Source organism: Pseudopipra pipra, chromosome 14, assembly GCF_036250125.1.
Source record: "Pseudopipra pipra isolate bDixPip1 chromosome 14, bDixPip1.hap1, whole genome shotgun sequence".
NCBI classification, from domain to species: Eukaryota; Metazoa; Chordata; class Aves; order Passeriformes; family Pipridae; genus Pseudopipra; species Pseudopipra pipra.
Genome location: NC_087562.1, coordinates 1,950,382 through 1,967,325, shown reverse-complemented (window position 1 = coordinate 1,967,325; position 16,944 = coordinate 1,950,382). Strand labels below are relative to the sequence as shown.

At 47.9% G+C, this 16,944-nt stretch overlaps 2 protein-coding genes across 13 annotated transcripts in view; one reads left to right on the top strand and one right to left on the bottom strand.

Moving 5' to 3' along the window:
• The first annotated feature begins 1,085 nt into the window (after positions 1 to 1,085).
• On the top strand, positions 1,086 to 4,987 carry SETD6 (SET domain containing 6, protein lysine methyltransferase). 2 transcript variants are annotated; one of them, XM_064670733.1, is made up of 9 exons: positions 1,086 to 1,308; positions 1,403 to 1,501; positions 1,587 to 1,731; positions 2,239 to 2,380; positions 2,679 to 2,873; positions 3,048 to 3,171; positions 3,407 to 3,587; positions 3,763 to 4,007; positions 4,499 to 4,987. In XM_064670733.1, the coding sequence occupies exons 1-9, from the start codon at positions 1,282 to 1,284 to the stop codon at positions 4,808 to 4,810; spliced, it is 1,470 nt and encodes a 489-aa protein (XP_064526803.1). In that variant the 5' UTR covers positions 1,086 to 1,281; the 3' UTR covers positions 4,811 to 4,987. The 2 variants fall into 2 exon arrangements, with proteins under 2 accessions (XP_064526803.1, XP_064526802.1); XM_064670732.1 differs by having other exon boundaries at positions 1,204 to 1,308; positions 3,865 to 4,007.
• Positions 4,988 to 8,667: 3,680 nt separating this feature from the next.
• The window catches only part of CNOT1 (CCR4-NOT transcription complex subunit 1), a 54,833-nt gene continuing 46,556 nt past the window's right edge, over positions 8,668 to 16,944 (bottom strand). For 10 of the 11 annotated variants that reach the window (XM_064670727.1, XM_064670730.1, XM_064670721.1 and 7 more), the window contains 10 exons: positions 15,648 to 15,896; positions 14,851 to 15,014; positions 14,456 to 14,573; positions 13,880 to 13,981; positions 13,450 to 13,623; positions 11,967 to 12,116; positions 11,036 to 11,216; positions 10,159 to 10,291; positions 9,906 to 10,040; positions 8,668 to 9,775 (listed from right to left, as the gene is read on the bottom strand). In XM_064670727.1, the coding sequence (XP_064526797.1) occupies positions 9,697 to 9,775; positions 9,906 to 10,040; positions 10,159 to 10,291; positions 11,036 to 11,216; positions 11,967 to 12,116; positions 13,450 to 13,623; positions 13,880 to 13,981; positions 14,456 to 14,573; positions 14,851 to 15,014; positions 15,648 to 15,896 (1,485 nt within the window). In that variant the 3' untranslated portion in view covers positions 8,668 to 9,696. The remainder of the gene's footprint in view (positions 9,776 to 9,905; positions 10,041 to 10,158; positions 10,292 to 11,035; positions 11,217 to 11,966; positions 12,117 to 13,449; positions 13,624 to 13,879; positions 13,982 to 14,455; positions 14,574 to 14,850; positions 15,015 to 15,647; positions 15,897 to 16,944) is intronic. The other variant, XM_064670731.1, reaches the window with a different exon arrangement.

Sequence of the window (16,944 nt, the reverse complement as noted above, 5' to 3'; positions counted from 1 at the left end):
CCCCGGAGCTCCCAGAGGGAGGCGGGAGGGTCCTGCCGTGGGAGGGGAGCGGGGAGGGGATGTGACCGTACAGGGGCCGTGCTCTGCGCCGGGGGGTCCCCGCTCGGGGCTGGGATCGCACAGGGGTTTGGGGTCCGTGCTCTGGGGCTGGGATCGCACAGGGGTTTGGGGTCCCCGCTCGGGGCTGGGATCGCACAGGGGTTTGGGGTCCGTGCTCTGGGACTGGGATCGCACAGGGGTTTGGGGTCCGTGCTCTGGGACTGGGATCGCACAGGGGTTTGGGGTCCGGGCTCTGGGACTGGGATCGCACAGGGGTTTGGGGTCCGGGCTCTGGGGCTGCAGCAACCTCGGTTCGGGTCCGAGCGCCAGCAGCGCTTTTGCAGGAGCGGGGTAAGGCGGGAGGGAGGCGGCTGCGAGGAGTTGGGTTACAGAGACACGGAGCCCTCGGAGGAACCGTGAGCTCGGGTGGGCACCCAAAGGCCGCCCCACATATTCTCTTGCCCTTCTTGCCTGTAATGCAGGATGGGACCCCTCTGCCCCTCAGGGAACCCACCCTGCCAGTCCAGCCCGGGAGGGGTGGAGGTGATTAAAGCCGATCCAAAGGCTGGTGGGGTGGGGGAGCACCAGGGACAGCCCGCGGAGAGCCCCGTGGGGCCTCTTCAAACACCTCGTGCGCACTAATTGGCTTAATTAGAGCCGCCAGCGATGGCACCGGCCCCCCTTCTGCCGGGACTGGGGCCGGGACTAATGAGCCGCGGGACTGCCCTGGAGGGAGATCAGAGCCCCACGCAGGGTGGAGGGGGATGGTCTCGACAGAACAAGAGCACGAGCTTAATTATCCTGATTAATTAGAGCCCGCTGTTTTTAACCCACGCCTGGAGGTGTGAGCCCAGCAGTGCAGCCCCCCGGGGTGGGATGGAGGCAGCAAAATGCAGGGAGAGACCTGAGGAGCCCCTCAGAGAGACCCCACAGCGTCCCCAGACACCGCAGACACGTGGTGGTCCCTGGATCCCACCGAGAGGCACCACAAGGACCCCAGACCCTTCAGAGGGGTACTCAGAGGTCCCATGACCCCACAGGAGGTTCTACGACCACCCCGGAGCCCGCAGAGAAACGCCCGAACCCCTCAGTTTACCGGGCGCATTTCCGCGGCCGCCGCCCCCGGCCCTTTTTGTCCCTCCGCGACCACCGTCAGCCCCGCGGGGAGGGGGCGGAGCCTCCCTGCCCACTCGGAAGGGCCCGGCGGCACCACGTGGTGCGGAACCACGTGTGGGCTCCGTCATGGCGTCGGCGCCCAAGAGGTTCAAGGTATGGGGGGCACCGGGGGAGACCCCGGCCCTTACCGGGGCTCCGCGATCGGCCCTGCGGCTCCTTCCCCTTCATGCCGTGTTTCCATCCGCAGGCGGCGGCCGGGAGTGGTTCCGGGGGGAAGGGCAGCGCCGACCCCCTCTCCGCGTTCCTGGCGTGGTGCGGGCGGGCCGGGGTGGAGCTCAGCCCCAAGGTGAGGCAGTGCAGGCCGGGCCGGGTCTCCCCCGGGCCGCTCCGGTGTCTCCGGCCCGCCCGTCACCGCTCCCCTCCCGGCCCAGGTGCGCCTGAGCAGGGAGGGCGCGGTGGCGGGGTACGGCCTGTTGGCCGCCGAGGAGCTGGAGGCGGGAGAGGTCCTGTTCACCATCCCTCGCACGGCGCTGCTGTCCCAGCACACCACCTCCATCCACACCCTCCTGCAGGAAGGTGAGCGCAAGCTTCTCGTGGCACTCGAGTTTGCTTTGCTTTTTAAAGGAATTAATGGGTCTGGAATAAAGCCTTGGGGACGTTCCTCCTGGAGGGTTGTTAGACACCAGCCAGGAAGGGGGTTCCCTAAAGGAGCCTGGAGCTCTGCCAGGCAGGGAGAAAAGCCCAATAGTCCAATATCTCCAACTTCCAACTGACAGGCTCATGTCACTTAGGTTTCCCTGGAGGCCCAGGACAGGCCCTTGTAGGGAAAAGAACAGTTCCTTGGTTTCTGAAGGCACTCACAGGCTCAGGCTGACGATGGCAGGGCAGTGGGGTCTGGGAGAGCTGCAGAGCAGCAGCTTGTGGTTCAGCTCAGGACAGACTAAGACAAAGCAGAGTGCAAGCAGAACTCCTGCCTCCAGGGTGAAGGTGGGACTGAGGCTTGTGGTGTCAGGCTTTGGTTCTTTGAGGAAAAAAACACCTCAAGATCAACTTACATTTTCTCCACCGTGTCTGGTTCTTCAGCCCAGGAGTCCCTGCAGAGCCAGTCCGGGTGGGTCCCTCTCCTGCTGGCCCTGCTGCACGAGTACACAGCCAGCAGCTCCCAGTGGCAGCCGTATTTCTCCCTCTGGCAGGATTTCCGGAGCCTGGATCACCCCATGTTCTGGTAAGGTGAAACCAGGCAGGGCTGGGGGGAGGCCCAGGCTGGCAGCTGGAGGCAGGCACAGCCCAGGGGCTGCTGAGCAGGGTCCTGGGCATGGATCTGGTCCTACTGGGCAACCCCAGCCCTCTGTTCCAGCCCTGTGCTGGCACTGGCAGGAGCCTGAGGGAGTCCCATGACGTTATGCTACAGGCACAGCCAGAGAACAGGGATCTGCAGAGCAGGGGGAAGCTGAGATTTTGAAGGAGGAAGCAGTCTGTAGACTCTTCTCCTTGAGGCACAACCTCTGTTTTTCTTGCAACAGGCCTGAAGAAGAGCGAACAAGGCTCCTGCAGGGCACAGGCATTCCAGAAGCCGTGGACAAGGATCTAGCTAACATCCACCTGGAGTACAGCTCCATCATCCTCCCTTTCATGGAGTCCCACCCTGATGTCTTTGACCCCAAGCTGCACACTCTGGAATTGTATAAGGAGCTGGTGGCATTTGTCATGGCCTACAGGTGAGAAGTGAAGGCTCTGCTCTGACAGGGAGTAAGGACAAGGAGCAGGATCATAGGAAAGATTTGAGGCTGTTACTTAAAGGTTGCGGTTGCATGAGAATGTAAGTATAAGATGAAGCTTGCCCTGTGGTGCCACATGAACCACAGGCTTGTCTTCATCTCCCTTCTTTCTAGCTTTCAGGAACCTTTGGAGGAGGAAGATGAAGATGAGAAGGGGCCCAATCCTCCCATGATGGTGCCTGTAGCAGATATTTTGAATCACGTGGCCAACCACAACGCCAACCTGGAGTACTCTCCTGTGAGTGCAAAGCTGCTGTGCCAGGCATTGTCACAGCCTGGCTCCCCTTTCCTGAGGCCTTTGGGAATGGAGACACATCCCTGGGCAGCGAGTCTGGCCTGGATCTTGTTAATATGAAGCCCTGCTGCGTGTTTGGAGTTGGTTAGTGAGAGCTGGGGGTCATCTGAGCCGCTCTCAAACCCCGCGTTTCCCCGTCGGAGCAGCACAGCTCTGAGCTCCCTCTCCCTGCCCGCAGCACTGCTTGCGAATGGTGACCACACAGCCCGTGGGGAAGGGCCAGGAGATCTTCAACACCTACGGGCAGATGGCCAACTGGCAGCTGCTGCACATGTACGGCTTCGCCGAGCCCTACCCCGGCAACACCCACGACACCGCCGACATCCAGATGGTGACGGTGCGCGCGGCGGCGCTGCGGCGTGAGTGCCACCCGCGGGCACCCGGGAGGGCACGGGGCAGGGAGCCGGGTACACAGGGATGTAACGGAGCAGGGATCCGGGTACACAGGGATGTAACGGAGCAGGGATCCGGGTACACAGGGATGTAACGGAGCAGGGATCGAGTGCGACACGAAAAATAATGCCTGATCCACAGCATTTCAGGTGCTGGGGCCACGCCTTGTTTTCTGCCTCCTGTTTGCCCTTCTCTGCTCGCCCCCCGCCCCGGTGGGGTTGCAGCTCTGCTGTCTTCAAACAGGTGCCAGCAGCGAAGCGCAGCAGCAGCTGGTCTCAGAGCAGTGGGACTTCTTGTGCCAGCTGGAGATGGTGGGCGAGGAAGGTGCCTTTGTGCTTGGCTGGGATGAGGTGCTGACAGAGGAAGAGCTGTCCGTGACCCTGAAGGTGAGCACAGCCAGGGAGGGGGGAGAGAGCTACGCAAGGAGAGCACGGAGTGCAGCTGGGCTAACCAGCAGTGCAGAAGGGCTCAGTGGAGGGGACAAGCATGGGAAGGCAGTTTGGTACCAACACTCCTGCATGAGCAGTGGCAGGGGCTGTGGCTGTCCAGCTCCCAGGTGCTGTTAAAACATCTTCCTCTCCTCAACTAGCCACCCATCTGTACTCGTACCTGTTTTGAACAGCTCCCTCCATGGCCACTGCTGTTCTAGGGAGCTTTCAAAACTTGGTAGGTGACAGCTGAGATGTCCAGGTTTTCTATTTGAACGTTCTTCTAACACAGAAGTTGCCTGCAATTAGGGATCTAAGCCAGTTTCAGTCTGTTAACCTTTAGTGTGGCTGAGGAATAACTCACCTGCTCCACGTGGCTCTTCCACAGAGGAGAAAGCCTGATGTGCTCACACTGCCAGTGACTTGTCCCTTTGCCTGGGTCATTACAGGTGCTGTGCATGTCAGAAGAAGAATTCAAGGAGTATAAGGAACAAGATGGCTGGGAAGATGACAGTGAGGAAGAGGAAAACTCTACCCTTTCTAATGAGGCTCTCTCCAGACTAAAAACCCCATGCAAGAAGCTCCTTTATGACAGTGTGCTGCTGACCCTGGAGTCCTACAGGTCAGACCTGAAAGCAGAGCAGGACTTGCTAAATAACAAGGAGGCTTATGAGAAACTGAGTCGAAGGGAGCAGCAGGCTCTGCACGTGCGCTACGGACAGAAAAGGATCTTGCATCAGCTGCTGGAGCTGGTACGATAGAAACCTCACTGCCCCTGGACAGGACCTGCCCAGGACTGATCCAAGGGGAAGGGCAGCCTCTGGACATCAGTCCTGCAGCAGGGAGGACAGATGGCAAGATTGACTATAGGCCCACTTGTCCCTTATAAGGCATGTGGCTTTTGAGCTATCTCTACATAAAGAATATCTTGACAGCACTGAAGGGATTTTGGGTGGCATTATTGTACAGTGAGAGCTCTGGAGCACAAATATCACCTTCTTCCAGAGGCCTTAAGAAACCCCAGACCTCCCAGTGGCTGTTTTAGGAAGGCAGGCATACACTGTCAGAACAGCAAGTGGGTTCCCTAATTCAGCATCAGAAATTTAAGGCAAGAGCAGCTCCTTGTCCAGATTAAGAGGGCAGAAATCCAGCTGGCAGCTCAGAGTAAACATCTGGCAGCTGGAGCTGCTGACAACACTAAACCCTTCAACACAGAAATCCAGTTGGATTGGATTGGACCTTCCTGTTCACAAATTCCAGGCAGGAGATTGGATCTGTGTGAGACTGTGGAATGATGGGACACTACAGGAACACTGGAAAGGACTGTAGCAGGTTCTCCTCCCAAGACATGGCTCTGAAACTTCAGGGACTAGAGCTCTGGAACCATCATTTATGAGGGAAGAAAACTACAGGACTAGATAAGTGAGAAGCCACCCCCTCCAGATCTTTGGGACTAAAAAAATTAAGAAGTAACTTAATGAACTGTACCTGGGAAGAAAGCCTGTCTTACACAGAACTTGAATGCCCTCAAGGGGTAGGAGCATTTCTAATTGCAGTAATTGTTTTACACAAACACAATTGCACAAACCAGGACTGTTGAGACAGTGTCAGATGTCAAACTTGGTATAATGTTGGTATAATTTTACATTGATTAAGCCCCTTACTGTGACATGTTTTCCTGAATTGCCTTAATCCTTCTGAATAGGAAACTCACATAGATAATCCTTTTGTTCTTTCTTGTCCAGTCAAATACTGTAACAAGAAATCAATTGTACAATGGTTTAATGAGGATGGAAGAGAATTGAAATTATTACTGTTGCAACTAGATGGGAATCCAACAATATATACTCTGCAGAATTTCCTTTGATGCATAAGGAGGAGGAAGGTAAATATCACTGCTGAGCCATAGGAGATGAGGTAGTAGCAGAAGGCCATTGGATACAAGTAAAGGTAAAAAGAAAACCTTTAACACCTCCCAAACCCCCTCAAGCCTGGGAAACCAACCCACACGTAATTAAGGAGGTAGGGAAACAACAAATACTATTTAATATTGACTATACTTAAAACTAAAGACTATGATATTCATCCTATTATTGCTCTAGGCATGATCAGTAATGGAACCACAGTGCATCCAACAGAACAGAGAAAGGAAGAGATGACAAATGTCAGCACCTGTATAGCACAAGAACAAGGGTTTGTCTGTGAAGGAAATACAACTGAACTCAAGATACCTGCCTATATATGGAACAGCATATCTGTAACTTTGAAATTTGGCCAGAGATTAATATAAAACCAGTATCTGTATACATAGCTAAAGGGTGTGTATGCTTTAGTATTCCTTGGGAATACACAGAAATGGATAATCAGTTAAATCACACTCTAATTTTTGTGTTTGTAAACTTACCCAAATCAGAGGCTGTGATTTTTAACTACTCAGCCCCAGGAACTTCCTTCCAACTATTAAAACCAAATTATAGCTTAATTAACTATACAACTCACCTCTGTGGGTATAAGCCTTATGCTAGTAAAGAAATTGCTACATAAAAATTTGCAAAGGCTGTTAAAAGAAGCTAAACAGAGTAGTAGAAAGACTTTGATTACTGTCTATCATGACAGCAAAGAAATCCATCAGGTAATGGAAAGAGTGAAGAAAGATAGAAATCACCATTGGTGGAATATTTTATTTGGATGGGCTCCAACAGCACCAGGAATTTTTAATGAAGTGGTACATCTCATAATTGTCTTTAAAACTAACCTGTCTGCTTTTTATTTCAGTGCTGGGATTGTATATCAAATGTGGAGAATCATGAAACACCTACCTCCAAGATATAAATATAATTGGGAACAATAGTAGCCAAAAGAATGTGCAAGTGTTTAATAAAATATTTCAAAAGCTTCCAAGGGAGGGAACTGATATCTTCAAGCAGAATTCTATATATCTTTAAGTAGAATTCTCTGTCCCTTCCTTTGATCTCTGTTGCAGATGGAAGCTGATGGTATTATTCTCACCTTTAACCCCTCTTTTGAATACAAAGAGATGTTATCAGGTGTGTTAAACAGGTGTTGCTTTATCCTTATGGAAAGCTTTGGTATTTTATGCCCTGCTTGGCAGTTGTTTAGAAGACATGGAGCTGCAGCTGCAGATCACCTTTGGCACTAAACCTTGGGTTCTGTGCAGCCTGAGCTGAACTTTGCTTGAAACTGAGACGGGGGCAGCTCCCCAAACGACCACCAGAGACCTCTGAAAAGGTCCCCACAGGCACAGCAAAGGACTGCATAAGGGTTGCACAAGCTAAATGACTCTGCATTAGGTAGGAGGTAACTATGTATTAGATAGGTGGGGTTATGTAAACTTTGGTGCCTAAATTCTCTCACTTTTTTATTCCTTGGTGTGCTTGACTTGTGGAAAAACTTCCACCTTGCACCCTGTGCAGAATAAACAATGTCTCCTTTCTAAACCTGACTCTTTGTCCATGTTCAGAGAGTTCCTAAAATTCAGCAACAAAGGGAGGATGTGAGTGCAGTGGCCTCCATCCTACCAGCCCATCTTGTGTTACTGGGATCTTGGCTGAGTCTTCTCCACCTTCCAGTCTCTGCAACACCAGCCTTGTACAGCAGCATTAGTACAGAACCAGAGACACATCTGAGCCATCAGGACAAGGCAATAAGCTCTGCAGATGGTTTTGCTACAGTCAAATGGAAGGAAAAAAATCCCATGGCATCTGGACCAGATAAGGAAAAACTGGTTGCTGGTAATTCTCTGTATCCTAACCCCACAGGAGGAGGAGTAAGCTGAAGTTGCAACAGCAGAACCAAAAAATTCCAACTTCAAAAGGCTCAGTTTCAGCACAACTGGTGAGCTGCTACAGAAACACCAGGGAATTGTAGGACCTGCCCACAGTCTAGTCCTTGACATACATGTGACTGAAAAAAGATTGCCCAGAACAGAAACAGGTAGAGAATTCCCTGTGAGCTGCTCTCCACTGGCACATTGGCACAGCCCCTTGGAGCTGGTTTTTGCTCCATGCAGGAAATGCCAAACCCAATACAGAACCCCTTAAACACGATTAGAAAATCCTGACCTCCTCTCTGCCCATACCACAGCAGCCAACTAGGTTTAACAAACTAGTAATGTTATGAAAAAAGAAAGCAGTGGAGCCCTATTTCCCAGCATCTGCCAGGCTGTAAGGCACAGGCTAAGGGATTCTTCAGCATTAGCAACACTGGAGCTGCCTACCCTTCCCACAGCCAAGCCCAGCCTTGGGCTGCAGGGAGAACCACAGCAGGGTGGAAGGCACTAGAAATGAAGCTGATGGGCTCTCTACACTCTGTACCCCTCCACTGCACTCTTCTGTCTGAGACAAACTGCTCATGAAGCCGCAACTAAGACATTTCTATTTCCACATAACTCTCCCTTCTTTTGCACTTCAAAGCAAGGCCCTGTCTAGACACTCCATCTCCCCACTGACCTCACACTAGAGAAACAAACCCAGTTGCTTTCAAGAGGCAGTGCCCAAAACACACTGGAAAATTGCAGGTTTTGGATGGGTGGAACAGACTTTGAAAGACACCAACTAGCCAGGATGGAACTGGAGAGAATAAGCAGAGTGGCACGTGCTGCATGTCATGACTTTTAATGTGTAACTACAGTATGCATACATACAAGAGTGGGAGAACTAAAGCCCAAGAACTAGAAAGGCTACAAAATACAACACATGGACCAATACTTTACAAAACATTGAAAATCCTTACAAAATGGGCTGTATTGGTCCTTTGGGTTTTTCTTTTTATTCTTTTTCCTTTTTTTTTTTTTCTAATTTTTTTTTTACAAACTTAAACTTGTATGTGTGGTCACAGGGTAGGGATGGGAAAAGGTCTAGATTGAACCCCTCATCTTTCAAAATTTACAACTGTCAAAAAAGAAAAAAAAAAAGAACAAAAATAAAGAAGCTATAGGCCTGGTCTCTGGTTTATTTACTGAAAACAGCTGACCCTCACCTGAAGGGCCTGTTTTTTATCCAACAGGAAGGAGGCATTCTCTGACTGCCACTCCACTTGCTGTCTATCAGCATCTGATGAGGGTGAGGGGAAAGCAACACTGAACCTTAACCCCTCCCTCACCCCTCCCATACTCCATATAATTCCCATATTCCAAACACATCCACCTTTTTTTTAACAACTTAGTGATTGAAAGGTCCCCCATCCACATAAAGAAAAATAAGTTACTTATTATAACTGGCTTTTCAATATTCTTTGGGAGTCTGGGAATGTCAGGACAAGGAGGTCTGCCCCAGACAAGTGCTTGGCATCAGCAGCTGCCCCTTTATTACAAGCTGGACAGGCACCAGTTGCCCACCTGCCTTTTACACAATTTGCACAAACCCAAAAGTCCAGACAAAATGTTTCTGTTCCTTGTATTTACACTAGTTTAAAATGATATTCACAGCATCTTCTGAATTTTGGCCAAAAGTCAAAAAATTTGTCTCAAACTTTGGAACATGCCCACATAAGACTTTCACCCAGGGTCTGTCGTGTTCTACCCAATCGAGGGGGCTGGGAAGGTCAGGAGGAGCCTTACAGAGTCTTCAGGCAGTCGATGGGACAGGACCTCCAGGCTGGCACGCTTAGAATGCAGGATGCAGCTCATCTAACTGGCACCAGTCCCTTCCATGACTTGCTGGGCCTGCTTCTGCCCCATGCAGCACTGTGCAACCGACTGGAACAACCTGCACAAGGAAGCAAAGCAGTGGTAGTGGCAGCAAATGGTCCTTTCTGCTGTGACAGCATTAAAAACTCAAGGTGCAACTGCTTCAGCTCTACCCATTTTAATGATTCTGTGGTTAAAGTCATACTCACTTCTCAATTTCTGGAGCGCAGTGAACAAACTCATGGTTCCAGAACTTAAACGCTGGGTTTTTTATCAGCTCAATGAAAGTAATAAGGAGACCCCAGGGATGAGGCCTATTTACAATCAGTCGTTCCAAGAGAACCCTGAAATCCAAAAGTAAAAACAGTTGGAGCTTTAAGACCCAGACTGGGAAGAAGGCCCAGAAGAAGGAAGAAAAGCAAAAAGCCAGTATGTTGGCAAGTGAAACACCTCCCCTCTCACCTGGTGATCTGCTCCTGGATAGCCTCAGTGTTGGCCTCTGCAAACAGGTAGAGCATGGTGCAGCTGAAGTAGTGGGTGTGGCTGTTGGGGTATCGCAGCTGGTTGGCAATGGCGTTCAGGAAGAGGTACCGGCCTGCGGGAGAGGGACGGTGAGGACACACAGCTCCCCTCACACGGCCAAAAAGGAGTAAAGGAGCCACTAACAGTGCTTGAGATAATGTTTGTGAGTCTGTCTTATGGAGGCACAAGGAACAAAGCTAACTGAAGATATGTAAAAACTGTATCAGCTCAGGCTGATGGGACAGTAATACTATTCTAACATAGCATTCCTTACTGTGAATTCACTAGCAGCTACATGAAATCACAGAATCACTGAGGCTGGAACAGACCTTTAAGATCAAGCCCCACTGTCAACCCAGCACTCCCACTGTAACCCCTAAACCACATCACCCAGTGCCAGATCAGACACCTCTTAACACCTCATGGGATGGCGACTCCACGACCTCCCTTGGGCAACCTATTCCAATGCCTGACTGCCCTAACAGTGACAATACTTTTTCTAATATCTAATCTGAATCTCCCCTGTCTCATCTTAGGGCCATTTCCTCTTGTCCTCTCACTGCAGGCACAGTAGAAGAGAGTGATCCCCACCTCACTAAAACCCCCTTTCAGGCAGAGGGTGATGAGGCCCCCCCAAGCCTCCTCTCTGAGACTAAACAAACCCAGGTGCCTCAGCTGCTCCTCACAAGACATGATTTCTGGACCTTTCATGAGCCTTGTTGCCCTTTCTGGACACGCTCCAGCACCTCAATGTGCTTTTTAAAGAGACACTTGCTGTAAATGTAACATGGCATGAACTGCAGTGCTTCCAGCTCACCTTCAGTGTCCAGGTCTACTGCCAAATTCTGGAAGATATCCATGTGAGCTGAGTGGGTGATGGTGCTCATAGAGGGTGTGCTGCCTTTGTTATGGATGTGTGCAATAGCTTGAGTACCTACGTAGAGCACCAGTGCATTAATCAGCTGGATGTTGTAGCGGTTGCCAGGTTCATTTGATACCTAATAACAAAGACAGGAAAACCATGAACAATCTATATTCCTTCAGCACTTGAAGGTACAGCATGTACAACAACAGCATCCAAGTCTCTTCCTGATTATATGGACACCCACAAATTCAACTTGGCGTTTACCCTTTTCTAATACAGCATGTATTATAATACTATATTTGAATATACATATTCAGAAGCATCAGCAAAGTGTTAACAGACCCAGCAGACTTTTTTTTTTTTTTACTCCATACCTAAAAGAAAAAAATCAGGTAAGGCAATGTGAATTCAGCAGCAGTGCCAGAGGCCCAAACACCCCTCCTCTCACCAAGTGAATGTTTCTGTCTGAGCAATTCTCTGAGGAAGTCCAACTTCAGACCTGAAGTCTGCTGCAAGCCAAGCCATGTGATGTCTGAAATGTGGTTTTAGCCACAACCTTGCACTGGGTTTTAGCTAATTTGACCTTTTTTTACCCCTACAGCATTAGCATGCAGATACATCTATTTCTATATCAATTAATCTACTTGGAGTCAAAATTTAGTCAGATTCCAAAAGCCTTCAATACATTTGAACATCCTACTAAGGAGAGGCAGAATTATTTAGAGATGTGTGCATTTTCACAGGCTTTTCTACTGCCTGGAACACATGTTGACCAACACATCAACAAAATTCCTGTGGTGGTGGGTGACTGAGCCAGTGAGATCATTTGTCCCGTGCTATTTAAACTGAACACCCTCAGAAACCTCAAACCCCTCACACTTACTTGTAGGTTGCTGCGCAAGTCGGACAAAAAGGTGACGGGAGAACGGGTTTTGAGATAGGAATCCAAATCTTTCTTGAACTGAGGTGGCATCACTCCAGTGAAATTTGTGAGTATTCGTGGAGCAATATTAATCTCACTTAGCATGTCCACCTGTTGAGAGAAACCCCAGTCAGGTGAGCCACAAACAATCTCTAAAGGAACAAACTGCAAAAGCAGATCTGTAAATGACATGACATTAACTACTGCTGTTGATCACTTTTCCTCCCAGCAATGAAAAGAAAAGAGCAGACTTCTGCAGACTTCAGAAGAAACTTGATTTCTAACATGCAAACTAATTACATGATGTCTGGAGGAACTGGGAGGATAAAAAATTCAAGGGTGAAGGCCATAGGGAAATTCAGTCACAGCCTTTGTGGTCTCCCTATCTACACTGAAGACAGTCTGGCAGCTTAAAAAAGTACAAACATCCACACCAGTCAAGAGGAGCCTTCTTCAGTGATAACTTACTGAGAGCTGCAGCTTCGCTCCCATCACCCTGCACAGCTCAGGCAGGGAAGAATAACAGGACAATGCTTTAGCAGCATGAGGAAGTTTGCTTCTAATCAGTCCAGGATTAGTTGACTGGCATATACCCAAAAATTTAATGAGGTAACATTAACACTTCTCAAAGTCTCTCCCCATTAAGCAAGAGGCTTGCTTCAGAACGGTGCTTTATCTTATTATTTTCAAGATAAAATGGCTCCAAATGTTTCTCATCCAAAAGCATTTACAGTCTCACAGTGCTTGGACACCATCTCTTCCACAATGAGTTCCCAGGACTCCAGTCTCCAGCATCCTGTGGAGCACAAACTACACTGCCCAGCATGAGCTGAACAAAACGGAGACAAGAACTACTGGCTGAACTGTCAAACAGCAAAGCCACAAAGGCTGCTCAAGCAGCCTGTTTTCCAGTGACATGATAAAGATGCCCTTGCACCAACCCCTTGTGCCAGTCAGATCTAGGGGTGCCATCAAGTCAGTCTCCCTTGGGAGAAAGACAAGCCCTCTCTGGTTCTCCATGCAAGCACAAGGTTCTCAGTGCAGTTCTCACATAACACAAGTCTGTCCTTTCAGGCTGAACCTGCACAGCCCTTGCAAGCAAGCCAAGTATCTACTGGTGCCAGTGAAGCCACACAGAGGCAAGATTTATGCCTCCAACTGCAGCAAACTTCATACAGGACAAGGGTTGCTTCCTACTCTGCATGGTACACGTCAAACAGGGACCATTAAAATATAATTGAAGCCTACCTGCTTTAAAAACTGTTGTTCTGCTAGATGCTGTTTCACTTACGTTTTAAATTACTTTTTAACTTTTGAATGGTTGCATTAATTCTAGTATCAATATCAAGTATTTAAACTGTTCCCAAAATTTCACAGTCTCTACCAAAAAAACTGGATAAAGAATACTTGGAGCAATTATCAAACTCCTGAAAGTAAGTTCTACCTTTAGATTGGGGGTGAAAGGGTCTGGAAGCCTCATGTTCCGTGGGAAGGCACTCAGGATCAGATTTCTTAGCTGAATACAGTTAGGTGGGATCACATCACAGAACCCATAGTGGTAGTCACAAAGAAATTCTGGGAAATCATGCAACAAGACCAGCAACACACGCAGAGTGCCCTGTAAAATAAAATACAATACATGAGGTGTGTAACTGTTGAAGAAACTGCCCAAAACCTTGCAGAGACATCATTCTATGTCATGTTAACATTACCAGGAGGAAATTAATCTGGGAAGGCTGCCTGCTTCTGTCCCACACCAATTTGCATTCAACTCTAACACAGAAGGTAACAGCAAATCCTATTTGGTACCACAACACCTCTACATTCAGACAACTTTGGCAGGAAGCAGCATCTATTAGATGACACTTTTTTACCTTGTAAAGAATTTGCATAGGTTTGGTGAGTTCCACATTTCTAAGGAAAGGAGCCAAGTACTTGAACAGATCGATCAATAACTGGGCATACATAGGCCAACCCTGTCAAGAAAAAAAACAGCAGGTGGGAAACATGCAACAAAGAGCAGTTACCTTAACTTCAAAACTATAACTAGATGGATTTTTATATAAACCTGGATGGAAGAGCTTAGCTACTGCCAGCTCTAGTACTGAGTGCAGCACAGCTCATTTCAAGGGCTTCAGCTGCACATCACCGAGCTGTGGGTGTTTCCAGAACACTCAACATGCCATAGTGAGCTGACAGTATTTAGCTCAGAAGGCTACAGCTCTTCTGAACATTGAAAAAGGCATGTTCATTAAATTCAATTCACCCTGTGTTCCACAGTTATTGACACACAGACTCTCCTCCATGCAGTTAGGTTACTGTGAATATGGAAGACAACAAAAACAGAACAGCCATGCTACTAGTGCACTTCAAGAGATGTGAAACAGCACCACACCAGATAAGCATCTGTGTGAGCTTTTTAATTCAGAAGAGATAAACTGCAGCCACACCTTCTGCTGTGGTGTATGTGCCAGCATTCTTGCAATAAATATCCGATGGGAGATCAGTTCCAGCCAGGCATAAACAAAACCTGGAGCTTTTGTAGGCCTCAGGATGTGAAATGTGTTACTGAAAGAAAAGTTAGAGCAGGTTAGAAGTGCACAGCAATAAGACTGCTTTTCATAACATTGAGGGAAAAACATACACAGCCCTAAAAGCAAAGGCATTTGAGCATCTTGGGTTTTACCAGTCATTTTCTTTAAATCAAGCAAGTGGACAGTCCACGGGAGAACCAGTTACTCCAAAGGTGATTAAGCCACCACAAAAGAACAGTCACAGCCTTTACATGAAAAACCTTGGTCCTACCAAGAAAAGATGAGCATTGTGGCCAATCCCAAATACATACCAGAAAGCTGTGAGTGTCTGGAAGTTGATGGTCTCCAGCACATGCTCGGGAGCATTTAATTCCAACAGCAACATGATGAAAATGCGATGGTAAGGGAGTTGCTGAAACTCACTCTGCCGAACGTCGTGGTCTTGCAGGAGAACTCCCACCACAATACCAAGAACCTAAAGAGATCAAGACATTTCATAAGGGGCAGCAAGAATTACTTTGCCAGTTGATCTATAGATAATACTTTAACCATCAGAAGATTATAACAAGAACCAAAAATCCTAGTTATTGGAAGTGCTGCATAAATGAACATTACAATTTGCTTCAGCAACTCCCAACCACTATTCTTTGCTCTCGCTGTCCCTTGGATCACAATCACAATGACTGACTGGACAGTTTTAGAAGGTCTTAACTACTTGAGACCATCCAGCCCTAAACCAAGTAGTATAAGAGCATAGGAAAGGCCCTCACAACATCAAGGCAAACACTCAGGAATCACTTAAACTACCTTAAACTACACTTCAAATGCCTCAAAACAACAGCAGTTGGCTTTTTCATTTCAAGGCACAAGGGTGTGCCTTGAAGTGCCTGAAACAAGAGTTTCAGGTTGGTTTGAGACTAAATCTTTGTGAACAAGAAAGCCACTTGGCATCTTGATGCTTCGCTCAGAAGTTTATCGTTTCAGTGACCAACCCAGAGTCCTCATCTGACACTCCAGCAGCAGCCTGCACTAAGGTCTACATCTTTATCAGCAAAGGCACAGCCAACAGCACATGTTAAATGCAGTGAGCACAGGAAGGGTCCCCAACCTTGTTCAGGAGGTTGATCTTTGTGACTGTGTTGGTTGCCTCCCCAGAGTGCTTCACCAGCAGTGCAATAAGTCGCACAAAGGCATCCAGGTTGTGGTAGCACTTGGCTCGGATCATGGTGGGGTTGGCTGCAGGATTGTGCTGCTGCTCTGCCAGAGCACGGTAACTGATCTCAACACACATTTCGGTGCAAAGGCGGAAAAAACGGGTGATCAGGTCATCTGTTTTCAGGATCCCTTGCTGGTGCATCTGTGCAGGGAAGGAAAAAACCTCAGCACCATAACCATAGAAAATTCATTTTACAGTTTACTTAGAATAACAAACCATTTTACAAAGTGCTCACCTTGCCTGCCACCATTAATTTTTCCCATACTCTCCAGAGAGATAATTATTTGCAAGGCAATTTGGGGGTGGCAACACAATTTTAGCAAACATATTTACTGCCAAATGGAATCTTTCGGATCTCAAATATTTTAAACCATCAGCATGCCTGAGGAGCCCCTTTCATCAGTGTCAGTTCTGCCACCAGCACCCAACCTTGCATGAAGGACAGCATGAGGCAGCAGCAGCAGCTCAGTCTGTTGGGCCTTTAGGAGCCCAAACAGGGAGTACAAGTTCTGGGAAGGGCAGATTCCAGCTCCTACCTCAGGAACCATCACTACTTAGCAGAGTGAATTTTCCTTACATGAACATTACATGAAGAAAAACTGGGTGGGCTTTTTTTGCTTTGTACTGGGGGGCTGCTTTAATAATATATATATGAGAAACCCCAGAGACCTCCTTTTATTTGTTATCCACAGTATCAAAATCACCAAAAGGAAACAAATTACACTGCAGGAAACTTCTGGGTTTTGAATAAAGCATCCTATTTCTAAACTACTGCACAGACATAAAGCTATAAAAACAGCATAACTGATAACTTGGAGATCATGTAGAGAACTTCTAGTATTTCTGGAGAAACATTTTTTTCTAATAAAAAAAAAGGAATTTATGTATCTGCCTTCAAAGTTCTGTGCTTCTTCTTGTCCTAAAGACTAGTGAAAAGAAAGCAACACTTAAGCAGGCAAAATTAAGTTCAGGATAGAACCTTATTTAATGCAGTTATTACAAAAAATCCCTTTAAGACCCATCGTTAAAGCCTGTAAGGAAACAATTATAAATAAACACTGCACTTCAATATATTTAAATTACTATTTCAAAACTGATCAAATATTTATAAAAGGTAAGCAGTGAAGTGTACAAAAAAGTGTATTGAGTATTACGAGTACACTACACTGAAATGTGTTTTAGAAGCATG

Excerpts from the sequence above, each read along its gene's own strand:
- SETD6 (XM_064670733.1), top strand. The coding sequence starts at position 1,282 with ATGGCGTCGGCGCCCAAGAGGTTCAAG. Across the intron at positions 1,309-1,402 it reads CGGCGCCCAAGAGGTTCAAG|GCGGCGGCCGGGAGTGGTTC; the intron begins GTATGGGGGGCA and ends TTCCATCCGCAG. Across the intron at positions 1,732-2,238 it reads CCACACCCTCCTGCAGGAAG|CCCAGGAGTCCCTGCAGAGC; the intron begins GTGAGCGCAAGC and ends CTGGTTCTTCAG.